The sequence below is a fragment of the Hemibagrus wyckioides genome, linkage group LG07 (assembly GCF_019097595.1).
Source record: "Hemibagrus wyckioides isolate EC202008001 linkage group LG07, SWU_Hwy_1.0, whole genome shotgun sequence".
NCBI lineage: Eukaryota > Metazoa > Chordata > Actinopteri > Siluriformes > Bagridae > Hemibagrus > Hemibagrus wyckioides.
This window is the reverse complement of record NC_080716.1, coordinates 15,061,923-15,086,547: the sequence shown is the minus strand read 5'-3', so window position 1 is coordinate 15,086,547 and position 24,625 is coordinate 15,061,923. Positions and strand designations below refer to the sequence as shown.

Below are 24,625 nucleotides of genomic sequence, written 5' to 3'. Positions count from 1 at the left end.
TCCTCGCATCACACTCATGATAGGCTAAAAAACACGTTTTTTCACTCCTGCCCTTTATTGTTTAACACAGAGTTACAACAATATATGTTTGTAACTAGTGCATATTTGTAATCAGCCATACAGCAAAATGCATAACATTTTTTCATTCATTCATAGGGTTTGTATAAGCACCTTGAGCTGGAAAGTGTAAGTACAACTAGAACATATACTGAACTGAGTTTCTTTAGTTTCAACCCAGTTAATCTAGAACCATAATAAAGTAAGCTCATGTTAAATAGCAGAGAAAATGTTTAATGTGATGCTCACGTTATTATTTAATGGTACTCTCTACAGTGTTGGTTTTGTGGCACTGAGCTCTCTGCAGTTAAGGTTACTCAACTGGCATCAGTCTTTAGGATTAGTGGTTACGTCACAGTAACTCAAATATAGCAATAAGCTACTACATTAATTTTCAGCTGAAGGTTAACTAGTAAACTCCTTCATAGATCTAATTAGATATGTTTAAGTTGTGGTTTCTGCAACTGTTGTCCTTCCAGATTCTGCACCGCCCATTCTGTCTCATTGATTACATTATAGTTGTAGGTTTTGTAGTTCAGCATATCCCGGGCACGGAAAACCTTGTTGGACTCGTACAGATTGCTCCAGTAGCGAGGAAGTGGCTGGAAGCCACCCAGGTGGGCTAAATGGTCATTATAGGCCCACTGTTCAGAGTCCAGTTTCAGAATATGTCGGGTGGCGACACCACGAGCTCGGCGAGCAGCCATGTCCAACTCGATATCCTTTTCCATTTCTTCACGTGAGGAGAGGGTGAACGAGCCATCCAGCACAGAGATGGCAAACTTAGACTAAAAGAGTAAGATCAGAAAAAGCAGATTAGTTGGAAAGTGTAGAAAGAGAACATAAGAGTAAAATATGATCAAATTAAATAAAAGTCAGAATAAGTCAAGTGCAAACAAAACTGAAAACAAAAGTCATCTTTACACTTAATAGACTTGTAAGCCATATCTCACACAGCAATTAATTTAGACTGCAGGTAAGATGTAGAAGTGTCATACGCGGTCATTGATCAGTCATCCATGTGGCAAAAATTATGTGAGTTTTGTTCTGCATTAGTACTGCCATAGACTCAGTATTCAAAATACATTCTTATTGTTTTGTCACACTGTTCAAGCAGAACACTACTCAAAGGTGGAACAAGTAAGGGTATATGTGACTCACCTGTATGTGAAAGTGTGGAAAGGGGCATATGGCTCTGCAGATGCCTATAACAAAGAGTGATGGATAGGCAGGAGGTATCAGAAACTTGTAGAGAGGGTAGACCAAGTGCTCTTTCACCCGCACCCCGACTTGCTCATTCAGAAAAGGGTAGACAAAGTTGTAGCCTGTGCAGAGCATAAACACCTCTGGCTCTGCTCGCTTCCCATCCTGAAATTGCACAATGCCATCCTCCAGCACTTTGCTTACTGGAGGAGCCTGCTCCACACCTTGGGGCATGGGACAAGTCAGGGGTTTTTGACCATGACTTAGGATCACCTGATTGGGGGATATATAGTCTGTCACACAATATGTCTGAATCTTAGTGCTATAAACATGTATATATATATTTTTTCTTACATTTTTAGAGAAATGAACTATTAAGGCGTGTGAAACCACATTATCATGTTGACACATGCCTTGGTACAATAACAGGGAAGAGATGGACAGATGAATGAATGCAGTGAAAGACCTTAGCATTAACGTTGGAGAGCTCCATGGCAATGTCCAGCCCAGAAAGACCAGCACCGAGCACTAGTACTGACTTGTCTGCGAAGGGTTCTGCATTTCGATAATCATGGCTATGCATCAACATACCTATAAAAATCAACATATCATATATAAATCCTGGTCTGTATTTGACTACTGTTCATAAACTATACATGAAATACATACAAAATATGCATCTACCAAACACCAGACAGAATAAGTCAAAATTCATGAACATAGACTCTGAACAATTTGTTTCTTTCGGTTTATATAAGTCTCAGATATTCTTTCCAGTGCAGACTCTACACTCCAAATAAACAGAAGCTTTTGAAGTACAACATTCGTCAAACATTTGTCAGCTTGTGTGCTATACTGATTTTATACATACGATACAAGGCTTTGGTAGCATATTCAAATGTTCCTCAAAATACTAATCTAGTGCCAGAATTGTACTTCTATTGATCAAAGGCCTGTTGTTCTTATATAATATGATAAGGTTTATGGACATGGCTTCAGATCAGAAAATCATTGATCAGAATTTCTGCTTGGTCAGTAATTGGCAATGTTTCAATCCAGAAAAACTCACGAAGCAAAGATAGCAGCTGACACTAATGAACCAAAATCCAGCATGAACTGATATTTGCATTACATATCAGGCAAGTACACATACCTTTGAACTTCCCCAGTCCGGGTATAGCAGGGATGTACGGGTCATAGAAATGTCTGGTATTTAAAATCATTAGAAAACAAATAGGTACTTCAGTCTCACTCTGATTTAAAAAAATGTTTAAATAGTTATCTTGTTTGATATTCACAATAATATTAGATTTAAATAAACAATAAAGTAATATATTTGATTGGCCTCATTTGGCCTTCAGTTTTATCAATGTATGAGAGCTGACTGATTTTTAAACAACATGGAGTATCAACACGTACAATTTTGTTTACAAGCACACTTTTGTTTGAAAAGGATTACTGCAGATAAGTCTTCTGAGCCAGTTTATTTGATAAGCTGAAAACTGATCAACCTTTACTCTAATATTATCTGTATGTCTGACATAACTACAACCATGCAATAACAATTTTAGCATGGTTTACCATCTAGGATCCATTCTCATTTCTTGATATCCTTATATGATTCATACCTTCATATCTATCTTTTTCTAGCTCTATTGAAAATATATTGTATTTCAGAAAACATTGGTGACTTGTCATTTGTCTTATAATCTATATTTTTAGGCACACTGTCAGAGAAAAAAGGTTATACACACCCATTACACACCATAACAACATCAAAACGCTCCTTGATGGATTTTCTCCGGTCCACACTATCACTGCTGGTGATGTCCCATGCCAAACCTTTCCAGCCGCTCTTCACTTTAACTGGGTTCACTGCATCCACAGTCGTGCCAAACTAAGAAAGGGATTTCAGAAGTGCAAATATACATACAGTTTACAAAGTCGCTGTACAAATTATAAATAACATTTTTTAAATACATATTGCAATTGAAATGAAAGCAATTCTGCACTTTGCTTGCAGGATGGACTTGATGTGGAAAGGACAATTAAATGACAAATGAAATAAACCATCTATTTAATTTATAATTTTATGCTTGCTTGGAACATTTGGCACAAATAAAATGACAGTGCTGAAATCGTACCCTAATGTGATCCCGGATGCTGAAATGATCGCAGTACTGCTCTAGGTACTTGCGCACCTCTGTATGATGGACAAATGAAGGAAGATGCTTTGGGAAGGGGAAATCTGGAAAGGACATGACCTCTTTGGGAATATTGGTTCTGCCAAATGTGGAAAATAACAACTGTTTAAAAAAATTTTTAAAACAACACATTTTGCAAATGTTACTCAAGAAAGTGATGAGTGTGACGTCCTAGTTGGCATGAAGTGACCTTAATTCGCATGTCTGAGAGGATTTCCTGAATTATATGTAGCTCTTGTGGCTGTAATGATCACTGATTTTTATTATTATTATTATTATTTATTTTTTGTTTGCTTTTTGCTTTAGTATTAAGAAATATAGAGAAAGTATAATGCATTGAAATGTCTTAAAACCTTGAATGTCATTGTGTGGCTATTTATTTTACAACATGGAAAAAATCAGATATTCATGTACAATTGCATAATTAGCCCTTTTCTTTTTCATAATTAGCCCAACCACCCCCTGCCCCTCAACACACACACGCGCACGCAAATGGTCGTTCACCTGAGGTCCCTGTACATGCTGCTGTGGATGGGTAGACCGTTGTCGTAGTGTCCCACGCGCTCTTCGTACACCCACGTTCCTCCTATATTCTTGGTGATCTCGAACAGCACCGGCGGTGCGAACAGGTCCTGTCGCGCGAGGAAGTGACGCGCGGCGCAAAGACCAGCCGCTCCTGCGCCCACCACGGCCACGCGCAGCTTCTCCAGGCCAGGCATTATCCTACACACATGATCGAGGGGAAAATACACCCTGCTTACATCGCGGATTTGCACTGCAATATCTAAATATCGCGGAAAGAAATTCCAATTTAAAACCATTCAGAAATGTAACCATGCATTGCTAAGGTGTCTATGCCATGGCATCATAGTATCACTTTACAGGGATTGCCCAAGGCTTACATTCTTCTTATACAATTAATAGAATTAATTACGTGACACATTTTGGACCTTTTTGGTCATCTCAATATCTTTAACCAGTCCTGGAGAAGTTACAAATTATTCAGTTTAGGCATGCATAGTTTGGGATGTAGAAAGGGTAACAGTTTGATATGATCGATGGTTAGACTTATATGCAATATCCAATATGCAACCAGCTGTATATTAATAGATGAATAGGCTACAGACTATTAACTTGCTTATTACTAACAGTTATTCACGTAATCCTACACAACTCACGATTAGTTTCGACGAACTTTTTTTTTTTTTTTTTTACAAAATTATAAAAAAATTATTTTACACAATTATGGCCAAAAGCCGTTCCTGACAAATAATGATTCAAGAAAGATTAATCTACCTAATTATTATATTGCAAACCAGTAGAAACACTTACTATTCCAGTCCAACTTGAGCCCCGGAGTTAACAAGGAGGAGGAGGTGGGAAAACTCCGGGCTATATTTAAGCACTTTGGCCTCTTGCCAAATACCTCGATACTCAAGGCTAATTAACCCTTTAATACACAGGCTGTCTGATTGTCGGATCATTAGGGTCAGCTCTATTGCCGAATCAAACAGCCATCTAATAGCTAATTAAAATGGTTTTCAACACTGTTTTCGAAAATGGTTTGGTTGACCTTGACACTTGATTTTAACTTCAAGAAACTGTACAGCGAGTTTAGTCTGTTACTTTTCCCTTTCTCTTTGTGCAACTTTCAGGTTATTTTCACTATATTGTATTAGTATTATACTAATAGTACATTACCCTCAATTTACTCAACAGCTGGACCAGGTGGACACTGTGCAAATGCTGTAATGTATTTAAAACACCAGGTAAAATTCCTATACAATATGACAGTAGTGCATATGAGCACCTTGCCTGTCAATATCTTTAAACTTGTTGCACTTAATTACTATTTTGCTACTAATTAAATATATGCTTTTTGAGTAAAACATAACATGACAGTGGAGAGGAGAGGGGGTGTCACTTAGCCAGACAAAGTTCTTTTGTTGTTACAGGTAATGATATAATGCTCCTGCCGACTGGTTTTACTGTATGCTGCACTACGTTTTTACAATACTGTCTCAGTTGTGTTATTGTAGCTTTACAGTAAAACCCTTTGATATAGTATAATCTATTCTGATAATAATTGATAACAGTATATTGCTGTATTGCTGAACTTTGTCAAAATAAAATAAAAAATTAAAGCAAAGGTTATTGTCGCAGGGTTACCGAAAGATGGTTACTGGTACAGGTTTCTAAATATATTAATTATATATACATTATTTATGATATTATATATTATTTAATATTTTAATTAATTATATAAGTATTATACTGGTTTGAACAAACTGATGTACAAATGAAGTTATAGGTTTTTTTTTTACAGTACATTGGAGGTACTGCAGGTGGCACTAAAACGACAACAACTATTATTATTATTATTATTATTATTATTATTATTATTATTATTATTATTATTATTAAGCCGAGTGTAAATATAGGGGTTATTCAGTTTGGGTCAATTTAAAATTTTTCTACGCTTTTTTAACTGTATAGTAAAACAAAATGCCTCAAAAAAATATCTATATACAAAAATATCTGTAATCCCCACGATGTTGAATATCTATTCTGGGGAACCATTTCGGATAAAACCCAGGTGGAAAAGTGTTACTGATGACATGGGACGTGTTCACCTTCAGCAAAACGGTTACATTCCGCTGCGAGCAGGGTTCGAACCTGCGCGGGGAGACCCCATTGGATTTCAAGTCCAACGCCTTAACCACTCGGCCATCGCAGCTAGACACATATATAAGGGTACTTAAGGTACTTTTAAGTACCCCAAGTACCCTAAGTACTTTTTAGTACTTTTTAGGTTTTGGCGGTTATAAAAATGCATCGTTGTGTTCGCACCAGCAAATAATCTGAATCTAAATTAACTTATAAATCTAAATAAACTTCATAAAATACGTTATTAGAAAATACAAACAGCATCACGTTAAACAGAAACTAATGAGCCAATGAACAACAGAGCAATATATAAACACAGGTGGCTAAAAAAGCTTACTTACTTGGGCAATACGTACTGTTTACTGCAAAGCGGTGATACACTGAAATCGTTTAAGTGTGGAAACTTAGTACCCAGTACAGAGGACGCTGTTCATTGGCTGGAACCATCACGTGGGCTCATATTCGTCATGCTGCCAAACAACTTTTTTTTTTTTTTTTACATAAATTAAAATTCGGGACGTTTTTTGTAATTTATAACCAATGCACCTTTTCGTTAACAAACATCAAAACGTTTTCTTGTGTTTATTATGCACACCGAAATCTTGTCCACGCCGTGACCCAAAGGAAGCCTGTACTGGTAGCAGGTTACGGCGGTAACAGATTTTGGTGATACACCATTGACAAACGCCATTTCCACATTTCCTGTATCTCTTCCGCGTTGTGCACAATAGAGCAATTTTGTTACACAGTCGCGATGGACGATTTTTCTTACTAGATTCGAGAACTACACTAGATAGCCTGAGCTGGAAGTACACAATTGTATAGGATGTCTGTGTACGCTTTAAATTTGAACCTTTGAATTTCACACTCAGCTCTATACTGACCTCTGCTGGACAAAAATATACATTACAGCACGTCTGTGTTGCGCAAGTGTTTGGTGAGAGGATGTGCATGTTCCAGCACTCAGTGGGAAAACTCAGTTTTGAGTGTTTTGTTTTCATGCATATTATTTGCAACATATTCGTATTTGAGAAATAATACTATGTGTTCATGTTTGTATTCGTGTGTATAGACGATTTTTTATTTATTTTATTTTTTACATAAAAACACCAACACTGGGATAGAACAGCTGGTCCACCTTATACACTGTATGTAGAAAAGGTTTGTAGACACCTGACCATCACTCCCATATGTCCTTGCTGAACATCCTATTTGAGATGTATTAGCTCCTTTGCTGATCCTCCAACAATATTCTGTAAAGGCTTTTACTAGATTTTGGAGCGTGTCTGTGGGAATTTGTGCTTATTCGGCTGCAAGAGCATTAGTGAGGTCAGGCACTGATGTCTGGGTCTCAGTCAGGGTTCTAGTTCATCCCAAAGGTGTTCAGAGGGGTTGAGGTCAGGGCATTGTGCAGGACACTCGAGTTCTTCCACTCCAACCTTGGGAAACCATGTCTCCATGGAATTTGAATTGTGCACAGGGACACTGCCATACTGGAACAGGTTCAGGCTTCTCAGTTCCAGTCAAGGAAAGCTGTAAAGCTACACCAAAAAAAAACAATATAGATGCTTTGCAGAAGGCCCACAAATGGGCGTGATTGTCAGGTCTCCACAAACATTTGGCCATATAGTGTATTTGAGACCCAAGTGAAGCTTCAGTAATGTAACAGTTTGTTTTCAGTAGTCGCGTGACGTTGGGCTGAATTAGAGCGGAGACTGTGAGCCTGGCCTTCTTGTCCAACATCAGTGCCTGACCTCACAAATGCACTTCTAGAGAAATGGCCAAAATTCCCATAAACACACTAAACCCTTTGGAAAGCATTCCCAGAAGAGTTGGACTTCAAAGGGCAGTCCAACTCCATATTACATTCATGTGCATGTACAGGCAGACATACCAGTTTTGATCTGTCTCTAATTCATCCCAAAGGTGTTCTATCAGGTTGAGGTCAGGACTCCTGTTACCTGTGGCTTACACCACCAGATGACATAATATCTGCACATTCCATATATACACCAATCAGGCATAACGTTATGAGCACTGACAGGTGAAGAGAATAACACTGATTATCTCTTCATCATGGTACCTCTTAGTGGGAAGGATATATTAGGCAGCAAGTAAACATTTTGTACTCAAAGTTGATGTGCTCATTAATGCACGTGGGGAGTGAAGGCTGACCCGTGTGATCTGATCCAACAGGTGAACTATTGTTGCTCAAATTGCTGAAGAAGTTAATGCTGGCTCTGATAGAAAGGTGTCAGAATACAAACCTAACCTAACAGTTTGGGGATGACCCCTTCCTGTTCCAGCATGACTGCACACCAGTGTACAAAGTAAGATCCATAAAGACATGGACGAGTGAGTTTGGTGTGGATGAACTTGACTGGCCTGCACAGAGTCCTGACCTCAACCTGATAGAACACCTTTTGGATGAATTAGAGCGGAGACTGTGAGCCAGGCCTTCTCGTCCAATATCAGTGCCAGACCTCACAAATGTTCTTCTAGAGGAATGGTCAAAATTCCCATAAACACATTCCTAAACCTTGTGGAAAGCCTTCACAGAAGAGTTGAAGCTGTTATAGCTGCAAAGGGCGGGCCAACTTGCATATTACATTCATATGCATGTAAAGGCAGACGTCTCTGCTCTTCAGGACTGTTTTGAATGCACTGACTGGGATATGTTTAGGGAGGCTGCAACCAACGGCGACTCTATTGACTTGGAGGAATACACGGCATCAGTGACCAGCTACATCGGGAAATGCATCGATGACGTGACTGTCTCCAAGACCATCACAACGTGCTCCAACCAGAAGCCGTGGATGACTGCGAAAGTGCGTGCTCTCATGAAATCGAGAGACTCTGCCTTCAGATCAGGGGACAGGGCGGCCTTAAAAACAGCAAGGGCCAAACTGTCCCGAGCCATCAGAGAGGCGAAGCGTGCACACGCCCAGAGAATCCACGGCCACTTCCAGAACAGCAGAGACTCCCGGCGCATGTGGCAGGGCATTCAGGCGATCACCAACTACAGGACAACTTCACCTTCCTGTGACAGTGATGCCTCCCTTCCAGATGCGCTGAACGACTTCTACGCTCGGTTTGAGGCACAGAACAACACAACAGCGAGGAATCCCTCCCTCCTAATGACCCAGTGCTCTGTCTCACCACGGCTGACGTGAAGAGAACTCTATGCAGAGTTAACCCACGGAAGTCTGCTGGACCAGACAACATTCCTGGCAGAGTTCTCAGGGAGTGTGCAGAGCAGCTAGCAGATGTCTTCACTGACATCTTCAACATCTCGCTGAGCAGCTCCATCATCCCTACATGCCTCAAGACAACGACCATCGTCCCTGTGCCAAAGAAGTCCACGGTTTCCTGCCTCAATGACTACCGTCCCATTGCACTCACACCAATCGTGATGAAATGCTTCGAGAGGCTCGTCATGAGGCACATCAAGTCACAGCTACCACCCTTGCTGGACCCCTTGCAGTTTGAGTATCGTCCTAACCGTTCCACGGAAGACGCCATCACCACAACCCTCCATCTGGCCCTCACACACCTGGACTGCAAAGACTCCTACGTTCGAATGCTGTTCATAGATTTCAGTTCAGCATTCAACACAATCATCCCTCAGCAGCTGATTAAGAAGCTGAGTCTCCTGGGCCTGAACACCTCTCTCTGCAACTGGATCCTGGATTTCCTGACTGGGAGACCTCAGTCAGTCCGGATCGGGAGCAGTATCTCCAGCACCACCACACTGAACACTGGAGCTCCTCAGGGCTGTGTGCTCAGTCCACTGCTGTTCACTCTGTTGACTCACGACTGTGCAGCAATGCACAGCTCCAACCACATCGTCAAGTTCGCCGATGACACGACCGTGGTGGGTCTCATCAGCAAGAATGATGAGTCAGCATACAGAGAGGAGGTGCAACATCTAACAGCCTGGTGCAGAGCCAACAACCTCTCCCTGAACGTCGACAAGACCAAAGAGATGGTTGTTGACTTCAGGAGAGCACAGTGTGACCATTCTCCGCTGTCCATCGATGGCTCCTCTGTGGAGATCGTCAAGAGCATCAAATTCCTTGGTGTCCATCTGGCGGAGAACTTCACCTGGTCACTCAACACCAGCTCCATCACCAAGAAAGCCCAGCAGTGCCTCTACTTCCTGAGGAGGCTGAGTAAAGCCCATCTCCCTTCCCCCATCCTGACTGTGTTCTACAGAGGGACCATCGAGAGCATCCTGAGCAGCTGCATCACTGCCTGGTTTTGGAACTGCACCGTCTCAGATTGCAAGACCCTTCAGCGGATAGTGAGGACAGCTGAGAAGATCATCGGAGTCTCTCTCCCCTCTATCACAGACATTTACACCGCACACTGCATCCGCAAAGCCAACAGCATTGTGGCTGACCCCACACACCCCTCACACACACTCTTCACCCTCCTGCCATCTGGAAAGAGGTACTGGAGCATTCGGGCCCTCACAACCAGACTGTGTAACAGTTTCTTTCCTCAAGCCATTAGGCTCCTCAACACCCGGGACTGAACTGTTCTACACTCTCACACACACTCTCACTCAGGACTGAACTGTTCTACACTCTCTCACACACTCACACACACACACACTCTCACACTCTCACTCAGGACTGAACTGTATATTAACTCTCTGTCTCTCTCACACACAGATACACACACTCTCTCTTGACTGTGTGGACGCACACACACACACACATAATTTATACTGTTCATTACTTACTGCACTACCTCTACCTGTCATCCGCTGCTATAGTTATATTTATGTTTATTCTATTTGCACTACCTCAACCGCTGCTGTGTATTTTTGCACAATATTTTTGCACAATACTTTTTTTTTTTACATCATTTCACTTTATCTATTTTATTTCACTTACATTCCAGTACACGTTCTTTTATTTCTTTTCAGCGCTAAGTGTCCTGTGTTCTTTTTGTGTTGTCTTTATTGTATTTCTTGTCTTTTTTGCACTGTCTTGTCTATGCTCTGTTTGCACCTAGCTGCACACTGTGCACTTTACGTGGCTAAGACAAACTTCTGTCCTAGCTCTGTGGTGTTGTTTGTTGTTTTGTGTTGAACTTGTTGTTGTATGTTTATGTAGCACCAGGTCCTGGAGAAACGTTGTTTCATTTCACTATGTACTGCGCCAGCTGTATGTGGTTGAAATGACAATAAAAGCTTCTTGCATCTTGAATCTTGAATCTTGAATCCCAGTTTTGATCTGGCTTGCAGTCTCCGCTCTAATTCATCCCAAAGGTGTTCTATCAGGTTGTGGTCTGGAATGCTGAAACATTAAGAGTTCTTTTCACTGGAACTAAGGGGCCAAGCCCAACCCCTGAAATACAACACCTGAATTCAATGATTTAATAAATAAATAAAATTGCTGAAGAAGTTAATGCTGGCTCTGATAGAAAGGTGTCAGAATACAAACCTAACCTAACCCAACCTAAACTAAGACCTTAAAGATATATATACCTTATATAGATATATACCTTATATAGATATATAGACCTTAAAGTAATATATATATATATATATATATATATATATTACTAGCAATAGCAAGGAACACAAAATTGCACAAATCTATACCGTAAACTATGGGTTGATTTAATGTTTAACACTATATTGCCAAAAGTTTTGGGGCACTCCCCAAATCATTGAATTCAGTTGTTCTTTTTCAGGGGTTGGGCTTGTCCTCTTAGTTTCTTCCTGTTCCAACATGACTGTACACCAGTGCACAAAGCAAGGTCCATAAAGACATGGATAAGAGAGTTTGGTGTGGAGGAACATGAGGTCAGGCATCCTGACCTCAACCTGATAGAACACCTTTGGGATGAATTATAGCGGAGACTGCGAGCCAGGCCTTCTCATCCAACATCAGTGCCTGACCTCACAAATGTGCTTCTATAGGAATAGTCAAAAATTCCCATAAATACACTCCTAAACCTTGTGGAAAGCCTTCCCAGAAGAGTTTCCAGAAAAGGACAGGCCAACTCCATATTACATTCAAGTGCATGTAAAGGCAGATGTCCCAAAACCTTTGGCAATATAGTGTATATGAAACTGTCTAGGTTGAACATCTATATTTGCTAATGATGCTTTTTAATAAGTTAACAGTTAACTCACAATTAAACAACAACTTGTAACTTATGAATAAACAAGTTATAAATGACTGCGAAACCACTATCATAAAAGATAAGCCACCACAATATAAAAGATATAATGTAAAATACAATATCAGGCTATGGAGACTTACCAGCTCACCAACATTTCATTACGTAATTAAATAATTTTATTTAACAATGACATTATGAAACATTTCCATGCTGATGACATGGCCAACATGTGATTCATAGCATAATGGTTATTGTGGTTTTTAAAAGACTAATGACAGACTAATGTATTTGTCTATTAACTAATATCTTGAATGAGATCCAATTTCAAATAAAGACAGCTCATTATCTACTTTGTAGTGAACTACACTATATTGCCAAAAGTTTTGGGACACCCCTCCAAATCATTCAGTTCAGGTGTTGTTTTAGGAGTTGGGCTTGGCCCCTTAGTTCCAGTGAAAGGAACTCTTAATGATTCAGCATACCAAGACATTTTGACAATTTCATGCTCCCAACTTTATGAGAACAGTTTGGGGATGACCCCTTCCTGTTCCAACATGACTGTACACCAGTGCACAAAGCAAGGTCCATAAAGACATGGATGAGGGAGTCCTGACCTCAACTTGATAGAACACCTTTAGGATGAATTAGAGCGGAGACTGTGAGCCACACTTTCTCGTCCAGCATCAGTGCCTGACCTCACAAATGTTCTTCTAGAGGAATGGTCAAAATTCCCATAAACACACTCCTTAAGCTGTTATAGCTGCAAAGGGCGGGCCAACTCCATATTACATTCATGTGCATGTAAAGGCAGACATACCAGTTTTGATCTGCCTCACAGTCTCCGCTCTAATTCATCCCCAAGGTGTTCTATCAGGTTGTGGTCAGGAATGCTGAAACATTAAGAGTTCCTTTCACTGGAACTAAGGGGCCAAGCCCAACCCCTGAAAAACAACACCTGAATTCAATGATTTAACTTTTGGCAATATAGTGTATGTGGGCTATCATTAGCTTGTGTGTTTATTTCTGTTAACAGTTATTACTTTCCTCCACAACTGTGTATGATCAAACACACAGCTTGAAGTTTGCTAATAGAGGCCTTGCATGTACTCTTACACACGTGTTAAACGTCACTGACATTCAGATTTTGCAGAAAGCTGTTGCAGAAATCGACTTTAAAAAAAGGTTTTAGTGTAGTGAATAAACCGGAAACACAGCAACAGCAGTAAATAAAATGCAGAAGTGTTTGTGTAAGCAGCTCACTGGGACAGCAAGAAGGGAAGTGACGCATCTATCAAACTGATTCTGCTTTATTTACCCGATTTAAAAATGGCATAACCCTAACTGTCAAAAAGATAAAGGTAACTATTTGAATAAAAATATTAACTAACATTGCATGTACTATATACACTATATACAGGTATGTACAATTTATACAGGAACAGTAACAGAAAATATTTTATTAATTTTTACTAACGAAAAATAATATCAGCACTAAGGTTTAAGTTTTAGCTTATGTGCTAGCGAGCTATTAGCTAGTTACAGCTCTTAAAGCAGTAAATATTAGTTAGTTTGCTGGTTGTTTACTAAATATAAGTTCACTTGTTACTTAGACAGCTGGTTGACTGAGCAAGCGGGATGTGGCATTTTTGTGGCGGTATGTGTCACTGGAAACACTTTCCTCTGTTACAACAGTTATTACTGCAGTATTTCACTGCTACACAATGTAGTTAATGGCAATAAAAAGAAGGAGACTATCCAGAGATCACTCTCACAATTGTGGTCTGTTTGCATACATTTTAGTTCAAGACAGCTTTATAACTACTCTAATAACTAAAAAACCCATGAACTGAATTGAATCGTTGCATACTGTTTAATTGCTGCTTGTGCATGTTGCATGTCTTTCATTTTGCCCTCGCAAAGTATTTATAGCAAATGCAAATCTATTAAATGTAAGTTCGCTGTAATAAAGCATTTGTAACTGCTGTCCACTGTTTTCCATGACCACATTTTAAACCCAAACATTCCCATGAGCCATCTCTATCTCTAAAGTGAAAGAATTTGACAAAAAATCTAAAATATCGCTGCATATTATATAGTGCTATTGTTTATTTAACAGTGTCTTCATTAAAAACTAAAAGTACTCCAGCAGTAAAAACATCAGTCAGGCAGGTTTACAGATTGGACAGCTTTCCTAACTTCTAAAATGTCACAATCAAAGGTTTAACATAGTTGCTATAAAACTCATCAATCATGCTGTAATTAATTTATAATTAATTGTTTATTTGTTTATTTTTGTTGTTTATTGTTTATTTGTACAATTTATACTATTTGCACTTTTGGTAGATGCTGGTAGAAATGGCTTTTCGTTGCTATGTACCTATAATTTGCAATGACACAACCTTCTACCAACACAATGATGCTTGAGTCGGCATTGGCTAATAAAATTTTTACTGGCCAGACATTTTATATGAAAGGCCTGAACTGCAAATGAACAAAATAATAATAATAATAAATTAAACAAAACATACTCTATCTGTCTGAATTATTCTTTATGGTTGAATGTGGCTTTGGTTTGTAGAAGCTAGATTCAAATTCGTCACAAACTGTCTTCTCTGTGGCTCTTTGGGTGGAAATGGTAGGTTTGCAAATCAAATGCCATTTCAGTTGTCATTTACATGACTCACTAAGCCAGGGGTGTCCAATGTTATCCGCAAATGGCCGGTGTGTGTCCAGGTTCCACCTTTTTAATCAGTTGATCTTGGCTTTCAGTAGACTTAGCTGTGGCTTCTGCTTGGTTGGAACAAAAGCCTGTACCCACACTGGCCCTTTCTGGATAAGATTGGAAACCCCACCACTAAGCTCAACTCTTTCAAAACCCCAAGAAGTGCCAGCTCCAGCCTGTGAGCCATACAGTGAATGTCTATCAGTTTTTGTCTATCAGATTGTCCACTCTCAGTTTTGCAACAACACCAGCTGTTTGGCCCATGTTCACATTTGCACCATGAGCACAAAATCCAACAAGCTTTTGCTTCCAGTCATCTAATTCAAATTGTGACATTTAGGATTGAATGCAGTCAGTCAAACCATCAGCATGATCATGTGACAGCTCTGTGCCAGAGACAAGATGTTTAACTGGCAGTACACAATGATTATCTAACTGATGATTAACTAAATGATGATTAAATAAACTTGATCACAGACAAGGATGTAACTTTGGTTTGAGAAGTGGGGGGGCCACAAAATGGGGAAAATGTTTTTGATTTGAATCCCATTTCCTGCATTTATATACCTTTAGGGAATTTGGTGATACAAGATCCAGGAAATAATTAAGTTGATTATAATGATAAATTCTGCCAAAAAGAATAGTAGGTCACTAAACTATGTATATAAAAAAAGAGCTCTTACTTTCTTTATTGTTTAACAGGGGCCGATCACTAGGACTTGAGAGAATCATTTTATAAAGTTGAAAATGTTCACCATTAATGTTTCGTGTGTAAATAAAATTTAAATAATGTGAGACTCAATTTCCACTGTTATACAAATTTTATTTTAAACTAACCGCTGTACCTGAAAATGTAAAATAAACCACTTGGTGCACAGGATGTTTGTCAGAGACACATCCACCAAACCGCAGGGATTTAGAATAGAAAAAGCAAAAAGCTTTTATGAACTGTGTGTGTTACATCACTGTTCTGTAATATCAACTGCAGATAGACAGCAGCAACATTAATATGTAATTATATGAAAATGTTGATCATTACTTCAATAATTGCCTTTTTAATGCATAAACAACCACCCTTAGTTAACGAACAAATTAAAATATTCTCATTTCTGCTACTAAATGTCTGTGCAGCACAAATACCGAAACTAGATTATTTTTATGCATCCAGCACTGTATTATAGCAGGGTAGGAAGTAACGATTTATAATCCTTACTTCTATAATCCAAAAGAATGGGAAAATAGATAACACAATAGACATTCAGGGTTGAATACACTTCTTATTTGGTACACAGGATGCAAAATTGTCACACAATCTCATAAAAAAAATTTAAAAAAAACTTGAAAGTGGGGGGGGGGGCACAAACAGGATTTTGGAAAATGGGGGGACATGTCCCTTTATTCCCAGTGATCACAGATGAGTAAAATCATAAAATTTACCACCCATTAGCTAATTAAAACATTTCTTAGTCGCATAGCGGGAAATTTACTTGCATTTTAGAGGGTTGTGACAATAAAGTTGTATCTGTCTATCTATCTATCTATCTATCTATCTATCTATCTATCTATCTATCTATCTATCTATCTATCTATCTATCTATCTGTCTATCTATCTGTCTGTCTGTCTGTCTGTCTGTCTGTCTGTCTATCTATCTGTCTATCTAGCTATCTAGCTATCTTAATAGTAGTAATTTTTTTCTATGATCTCTCAACTAAAAGTGCAGACTCAAAAAAACATACGACACCCAGTATAGTAAAGTTTTTTCCCCTTTTTGGGACACACAGAAACAATTTGGAAAGATGTGTATAGAAAGGATAAATGGCACTGCTGTCCATAAAATATTTGTAAGGCATGGACATAATTACTGTTTACTCAAGCATTCATTTGGAAAAAATACATACCAGTACATGTTACTATACCTAGAATTACAGACAATGTTTATAAATTAAATCTGATTACACTAGCATTCATTTTCTAGGTGTGGATCTTTATTGTGTGTCTCATGATCAGGAAGATCATTAGACACACATTGCACAGTGTAATTGACATGAAAAGTTTGACAGATGCCCTTTGTACAAGTTATTTACCTGACTCATGTTATGACTAACACAACCAGTTTTCTGTAAAAAAAATTATAATTTTCCTCAAATCCTGACCAAGTTACTTACAAATAGTGATTCACAATTTTATTGTGTAATTGGAGGATGTGCCGAAAGTGTAGGGGAACAAAGGCAAGAACATTTCATCATGTCTATATTTTGAAATTTGGAAGGATTTAATTACAAAGGCAATGTGTAATACAAAACTAGCTATGTGTAGTAAAGGACCTCAGGACAGTTTACAGTATGATACTTTTTCCCCACTGAGTTCATGAACGGGTGATATCAGCTTGCTCTCAGGAAAGTACTGTTTTTTATAGCTCTCATAAAACATGTTATCAGAGGGTGGAACACCTCTGACAGCAGTGATTCTTCTGCATTATGAGCATATGACACAATTGAAAATCTGGGCTGGGTTTCGCTTATGGTTCATATGTTTCTAGTAGAAGCTATTAAATTGATAAGAAATGCATTTCTTAGGCTCAAAGTTGAGTCCATGAGTCTAATAATCATGTTGGAAAAACTTTTTCCATTTAAAGCTGGAAATAAAGAGAAATTTGTTATGAAAATAATAAGCAATTTTTTTTATGAAATTTTTGACATTAGCCACATTAGATCTTTTTGTCTTGTCTAGTCATGAATAAAACTCTAATATTGATGGTCAGGTTTTTCATAAATCTGTGGAATCAGCTTGATGGGCAGTCATTAACACAAATTCTTACTGATGACAATATTTGTAATTAAACATTTCTATTAAACTGGAAGATTAGAAACATTTAAGTGGGATTTGAGCATTAGTGCAGTTGAACTTACCAGGCTTGGCAGCCATTGTTATGTTTTTGAGGTTTGAATGTTCTGGATTAGGGTGTCACTTCAGTGAATTTAGTACATCGATTTCTCAAAGAATTCAAATTCTCTTGAACAGTTTGTAGCCCAAATTGGGTAATACTACTGTGTTGTACACCCTACTGTAGCAGCAAACATACACAGCTTCCAGCAGGGCAACGGCACACCCTGACACTAACACAAACAGTTACTGATTTACTCAATTGGTTGTGCAACAAGCTATGTAAGAATATGAAAGAACATGAGATGATAGTTTCAGACTAATTCTCCCCCCACCCCCTCCCTGTATGCTAGCCTTTATAAAGTCTCTTTGCTCCACTGCATCTGTCTCGGTAATGCTAACTGCATCAGTTAGCTATGGGGCCCCTAAATCTATTATTAATTTTAATCTGGATAAGTGGCATCTACACTTTTGGAAATACTGATAATAGGTGAGGTAAAATTAATTAATCATTTAGAGATTTTTTTTGGGCAGAGGTTGGGTTGTTGTTCCATTTTAGCAGTAATTATTTTGTTTGATATTAATGTATTTATATTAATTAATCTCTTATAATGTTACATCTTACATACTACAATAATAAGTGATGTATTCCATATTAAATATATAAACATCTCAATAGAACTACAGAAAATAATTAGTATAATTAGTATTAGTATAACTTGTTAGAGGCTTAAATCACCTGTAAAAGGTCTGATATAATCGATTTCATCCTTATCTTACAGTTCAGTCATCTTTAATTTATTGATGCATTGGGTGTGATTTTATTCTATTCTATTAAAATGTAAAAAATGTCTCAATGTATAAAATGTATTACCAAAAACGTAATAATTGTAATAATTAGTTATTAACTTATTACTACTGTTAAATCAGCTAGTTACTATAAAGAATATGCAAATTTTATTTTTAATGTAATTACAGAAAACATTTTTTATGGGTTTTGTATTCTTATGAAATTTCATTACATTTGATATTTAATCTTAAAAGCAGTCAACACAGACACACACACACACACATATACATATGCATATATATATATATATATATATATATATATATATATATATATATATATATATGCATGATGGATAGATATAGATATTGATAGATATATTAAATATAATTGTTTATTTGTCATTTTCCATTCTTTCATTACAATAATCTGATATTTTATCTTTTTCAGGAATGATTTTATTGAACATGATGCTGGTAGGTTTGTTACACTAATTTTATCAATATGGCAAAAAAAAACATTAACATAGCAAATGGTGCACACTTTCCACTAGTCTCTTGATTTGTTTGCACTAACTTGTTTTTCTGCTCCCATGACAACCTATACTTTGAGTGAGATTAGCTTTATTCTTTGCTAAAGCATAGTTCCAAAGTTCTTATGCATCCATGAAACATGTTTATCACCTAACAACCTGCATGCACAGAAGCCCTCCAGAAGAGCACAGAGCGGCAAACACAAATAGAGGGCATAAAAGGGTGGAGTACAGTAAACTCTACAATATAACTGTACTTGGTGTTCTCTGAAACACATTAAAACATAATTATGGCATTGATCCAGGGTTATTCCAGGCTTTATTTCCACAATATTCTATATATTAGGTATCTGCCATTTTGTTATTAAACCATCTTAAAGACAACACTGCATATAGCTAAATCTCTATGCTGGCAAATGTAGTCTTACTTTTCCTATCCCTTTTCTCTCTTTCTTTGATATATAGTATATATAAAGCATATATCATGCTCTGATTTATAATTCAAAATAGGATTGGTCAAGCAGCATTGTGACCTAAATTCTCTCTTTTCTTGTCCATTGCAGCAGTGATAACTGCTTGTGACTTCAATGACAACAGATTTCCCTTCTGTGATTTTCGGCAAGACACTGAAGATGAGAGTGAATGGATTCGCCATAAGGGTCCCACACCCACAACTGGCACTGGACCCAGTGGGGACTATCCTGATGGCAGTAAGTCCAGAGATCAAGAGATAATCTGTCAAAAATGCAATGTCATTTCTTGGTTTAAAATAGTTTACCATATGTATCCACTGATGGAGGGCACAAACTGTGTTTAGCAAAAGATGAGCTATAGCCTCAAACCTTTGTACTGAAAGATATATCTAAACACAGCACACATATCTAATAAAGTGTCCTGTGTTTTATAACTTTAACATTGTATGTATGTGCATGCTACAGTTGCTCCTTAATGATGGTCTGTCAACTAAATAATACATGGTCAGCAGTGTTAGTCCCATTTATGGTAGTCCCATTTACTGATGGGGTGGTGTAGAGCTGACAAACTGTGCATACCATTGAAAAAGTGCACCTATATGTACCTACAGTGAGTGTATTTGCAATGGATATTAAGTCTGCACATCTCTGTTAAAATAGCTGTTTTTTGTGAAGTAAAAAATTAAATCACGATAAATCATTTCAGAACATTTCAGTTCAGAGCTAAGTTCAGAGCTACGAAATATTCAGAAAAATCAGAAATATTTTAGGGAAAAAATAAAATATTAAAATAACGTGGTTGTATAAGTGTGCACAATCTTTTATAACCGGGGATGTGTTCTGAATGTGCCAATTATGTTCATTATCATGTTCAAAAGTAATTATTGTACAGCTATAATCAACGTAATTATTATGAATAACGCAAAATACAGAATATTCGTGGATTTAGCCGAATGCTGAAGCCATGGTCCGCAAAAAGCTTAGAAACCATGCGTTTGTTATTGATATTGATCAGGAGAGGAGTTTTAAAGAGTTTCCGAAACATACCATGAAACACTGTATCACAGAACAGACAGAAAAAAAAGTAGCAATTACTCTCTTCATGTGACAACAATATTCTTCCCATGTCTGGGCTATGGGATAGAGTTACTAAATGGAAGTATTTTTTTTCTTTTTACAAAAAACATCCAAGAGCAACTAAATCACCCTTAACCATGCATTATGGTCTAATGAAACCAATTCTTTAAAGTAATAATTCCATAATTCCAATCAAACTAAAAATAAAATAAATAAAAAATCTGTGGGGCGACCTGAAGCAGGCTGAGATGTCAAGATGTACCATGCTTTTAGATTCTTCCGCAAAAAACACTAAAGTTTGTGTAATAAAATCAAAAGGTGCTTAAACAAAGTACTTAAGGGTATGTGACCATAGGCAACTAGATTATTGTACTGTTTTTATACATTGTAATTTAACATTTGTTTTGGGTTAATATTTTTCTATCACAAAAACCTGCCATTTTGGTTTTGTAGATTTCTTAGTCATTGTACAAAGATGATATCTAAATTAATTACTAAGCATATGTATATAGGATTAAATAATGTTAGCTTCTGTTTCTATCCCCAGATGGCTATTACATATACCAAGAAGCAGATAATGTTAGTAATGGACAGAAAGCACGCCTGCTCAGTCCTGTGTTAAGCTCCACACCAGCTCAGATTTGTGTGCAGTTTCGGTACTACATGTATGGTGCAGATGACAGCAACACTTTGACACTGCTGGCCAAGTATCCTGTTGCAGAGGAACTACTATGGCAGAAAACTGGGATACAGAGTCCGTCATGGCTTGGAGCAGCTGTTACTGTGTCCAAACCAGCAGAACAGTCTGTTGAAGTAAGTAAATAATAATCCTATTTGATCGGAAACCAACATGCCATTGGACTGGATACTGGTAATCTTCGGTTCTAAAAACTGCAATAAATTTGGGTTGAATTGTTTTCGAGTAGTAAAAGTCACTCAACCGTATAATAGGAATTTGTGTGTTTGCAAATTGTAGCATAATAAGATTTGGTATTTTTAATGTGCTGTTCTTGTGTTGTTTTAGATACGCTTATACTAGTTCTATATTGGCTAGGACTGTTAGAACTAGTATAAGCGTATCTAAAACAACTCAAGAACAGCACATGAAAAATACCAAATCTTATTATGCTACAATTTGCAAACACACAAATTCCTATTATACGGTTGAGTGACTTTTTGAGTGACTATAGCCAATATAGTTCTATATTGGCTAGGACTGTTAGAACTTATATAATGCATAACATTTTTGCGTGGTAGTGGTGTAATAAATACTTGTGTGAACGATAAATTTAATTAACATGTTTCGAATATCTGTGCAATTGCTTATAAGATAAAGTTATCTTATCTTTCAGATTGTATTTGAAGCAAAGCGTGGGTTCTCCTCATCATGCGATACAGCCTTGGACAACATTAACATCACAGAGGGCGCTTGTCCTGGTACATTCATCTATTTATTCTACACTGAACTGAAAAAAAATTTAAAATGACCAAATTTGTGAGATATGTGTGGATATGCTCACTTGTTTGCACAGGGTGTATATCTCAGTGTGACTTTGATGAAGCTGATGAGCTCTGTGGATGGACAACCGACACCTCAGATCCAGCACTGTCTGGTTGGACTTTTTGGAATGGACCCACTGAAATACCTGATACAGGTCCTGATGATGATTTCTCCAAACCAGGCTGTAAGGAAAAAGAAAATATGAATTTCAATACATTTATTGTCTTTTGATTCTGTTTTCTGTGTTCTGTTGTAATTATTTATTGTTCAAATGTGATATCATGGATCTGCTTTTTACTGCACATTTAAAGAAGTGTATATAACTTAATATAGTGTAGTAAATCATTTATCTAAATTATTATTTTTTGCCAATATCTGTTTTATAAGAACTACAAAATATAAATCTGTGCAGTTATTTTTGTTTGCACAAATGTTTTAGATAGTGTCTAACATCTTATATGTGTATGCCCTTTTAAGCAATCATTGGATTTTACAATATGTTCAGTATATTCCTTACTTCAGAAATAAAACTACTGGATGTGACTTTACAAATCTTTTATTACAGTGGGACAATATCTCTTGATGGATTCCTCTGATAGTATCCCAGGGGCCTCAGCTCAACTGTGGAGTCCATCTATACCAGTGCCATCTTCAAACTGCCTGCAGCTGAACTTTCATTACTATATGTATGGCACTGCTGCAGACATGGAACTTAATGTCCATGTTGTCATCAGTGGTAAGAACATGCTCTAGAAAAATAGATTACACTTAAAAGGAATTAAATGATTTTTGTGTTCAGCTCAGTAGTTTTTAAACACTACATAATGTGAAAATCCTTAGGAGGAACACTGGGGTACCCTGTTTTTAGCATCAAAGGAAACCAAGGACAAGGTTGGAAGCCAGCAGAGGTCAAATACACCACCACAAGAGATATACAGGTATGGATTATACTTAGTAGCTTTGAAATAATGAATATATCCTATATCTTAATATATTTCTGCTGTTTATTCAACCAGTTAAAAAAGTCTAAACATTCTTGTTTTTCCTCCCACAATGTGGAATTGCAACATATAAAAATTAAGTGGAAGTACAGTCAGCAACATTTTAGGGAAAAATATGAAAAATAAAAAGTTACTATAACCTGGTTGCATGAGTTATAACTGGGGTTGTGGCAAAGACAAACTTGACAAGTAGGCTGGCAAGAGACCTACAACAACATAAAAGGATCTGCATGAATATCTGGCAAGAATCGACTACTCTTCATGTGATATTCACATTCGGGCTATGGGGTAGGGTGGCTTGACAAAGTATGGCTAGTTGTAATGCAGCTATGTTATTGCAAGTTCTTTTATTTTTCCTTTTTACAAAAATCTGCCAGTTTAACAAGGGTGTGTAGACTTTTTATATCAGTTATATATCAGAATTGACTGTATTCATTCTAAAGCAAAAAGCTATCTATGTTTCAGTTTGTAATTGTTGGTGTGTATGGAAGTACAGCAGAAACAGACATTGCAATAGACAGTGTGTGCATCACAACCTGTGATGGTAAGACCTCTAAGCATGTTAAGATGAACATGTATCTTAGTACTCTGTGATTCACATTTGTCTTTTTAAGGACCTTAAAACTGAATGTGCATTGTTGGTTTGTTTTAGCTGTAACATCAACAACCACAAAGCCGACAACACCTGTTTCGACTCCAAAACCTACAACTCCACAGCCTTCCACACCTAAACCAACAACAGCAAAACCCACAACAGCTCAGCCATCAACACCAAAGCCCTCCACACCTCAGCCCACAACTCCAAAACCAACTTCTCCTACACTGCCAACAACAACACCAGGTAAATATGATTGTATTTACCGCTCTATAATATGCCCATTAATACAATCCTGTTCTAACTACTTCTTTTGTCCATCAATAGTGAAATGTCCTCCTGATGCTGAATACATAGAGTGTGGTCCAGCTTGCATTCCCAGCTGCCAAGAACCCTCCACCAACTGCACTGGCTCCTGTATCAGTGGCTGCTTTTGCAAACCAGGTTTTGTGTTCAAGGGAAAACGCTGTGTTCCTATTGAGACTTGTGGATGTCTGGATGAAGACAATAACTACTATGAGGTATATACAATTGACATTAGTTAATGTCAAAATTACATCTAGCAGAGAGGCAGCACTATTCATTGTGTAAGTGGGATATTTCTTTCAGCCGGGAGAGATTGTCTTTGGGAACGGCTGCTCCAAACTGTGTCGCTGTGCAGGCAATTATACCTTGAGCTGTGTGGACAACAGCTGTGACCCCACAGAAGAATGTCGGGAAGTGGGAGGAATCCATGGCTGCTATCCTAAAGGTGCTGTATACAACATGCAATGATGTG

General features: G+C 37.7%; 2 protein-coding genes and 1 non-coding gene across 7 annotated transcripts in view; 1 reads left to right on the top strand and 2 right to left on the bottom strand.

Annotated features, from left to right (window-relative positions):
* Positions 1-14: 14 nt before the first annotated feature.
* On the bottom strand, positions 15-6,606 carry zgc:77439 (uncharacterized protein LOC378987 homolog). 2 transcript variants are annotated; one of them, XM_058395951.1, is made up of 8 exons: positions 6,473-6,606; positions 3,969-4,187; positions 3,405-3,543; positions 3,015-3,157; positions 2,414-2,466; positions 1,727-1,851; positions 1,219-1,533; positions 15-845 (listed from the first exon to the last, which is right to left on the bottom strand). In XM_058395951.1, the coding sequence occupies exons 2-8, from the start codon at positions 4,181-4,183 to the stop codon at positions 492-494; spliced, it is 1,344 nt and encodes a 447-aa protein (XP_058251934.1). In that variant the 5' UTR covers positions 4,184-4,187; positions 6,473-6,606; the 3' UTR covers positions 15-491. The 2 variants fall into 2 exon arrangements, with proteins under 2 accessions (XP_058251934.1, XP_058251933.1); XM_058395950.1 differs by lacking the exon at positions 6,473-6,606 and adding an exon at positions 4,797-4,878.
* trnas-uga (transfer RNA serine (anticodon UGA)) lies at positions 6,120-6,201 on the bottom strand. Its single transcript has one exon. It is a non-coding gene; the product is annotated as a tRNA-Ser (tRNA).
* Positions 6,607-18,254: 11,648 nt separating the features above from the next.
* Positions 18,255-24,625, top strand: part of zanl (zonadhesin, like) — a 40,390-nt gene continuing 34,019 nt past the window's right edge. For all 4 annotated transcript variants that reach the window (XM_058396091.1, XM_058396092.1, XM_058396093.1 and 1 more), the window contains exons 1-12: positions 18,255-18,368; positions 19,119-19,144; positions 19,764-19,910; positions 21,298-21,563; positions 22,103-22,187; positions 22,283-22,435; positions 22,817-22,987; positions 23,092-23,189; positions 23,718-23,796; positions 23,905-24,093; positions 24,175-24,368; positions 24,457-24,598. In XM_058396091.1, coding sequence (XP_058252074.1) covers positions 18,295-18,368; positions 19,119-19,144; positions 19,764-19,910; positions 21,298-21,563; positions 22,103-22,187; positions 22,283-22,435; positions 22,817-22,987; positions 23,092-23,189; positions 23,718-23,796; positions 23,905-24,093; positions 24,175-24,368; positions 24,457-24,598 — 1,624 coding nt within the window. In that variant the 5' untranslated portion in view covers positions 18,255-18,294. The remainder of the gene's footprint in view (positions 18,369-19,118; positions 19,145-19,763; positions 19,911-21,297; positions 21,564-22,102; positions 22,188-22,282; positions 22,436-22,816; positions 22,988-23,091; positions 23,190-23,717; positions 23,797-23,904; positions 24,094-24,174; positions 24,369-24,456; positions 24,599-24,625) is intronic.

Coding starts and splice junctions, on each gene's coding strand:
- zgc:77439 (XM_058395951.1), bottom strand. CDS start 4,183: ATGCCTGGCCTGGAGAAGCTGCGCGTGGCCGTGGTGGGCGCAGGAGCG. Junction 3,544..3,968: donor AGCATGTACAGGGACCTCAG/GTGAACGACCAT, acceptor CACATTTGGCAG/AACCAATATTCCCAAAGAGG. Junction 3,158..3,404: donor GCATCCGGGATCACATTAGG/GTACGATTTCAG, acceptor TCCCTTTCTTAG/TTTGGCACGACTGTGGATGC.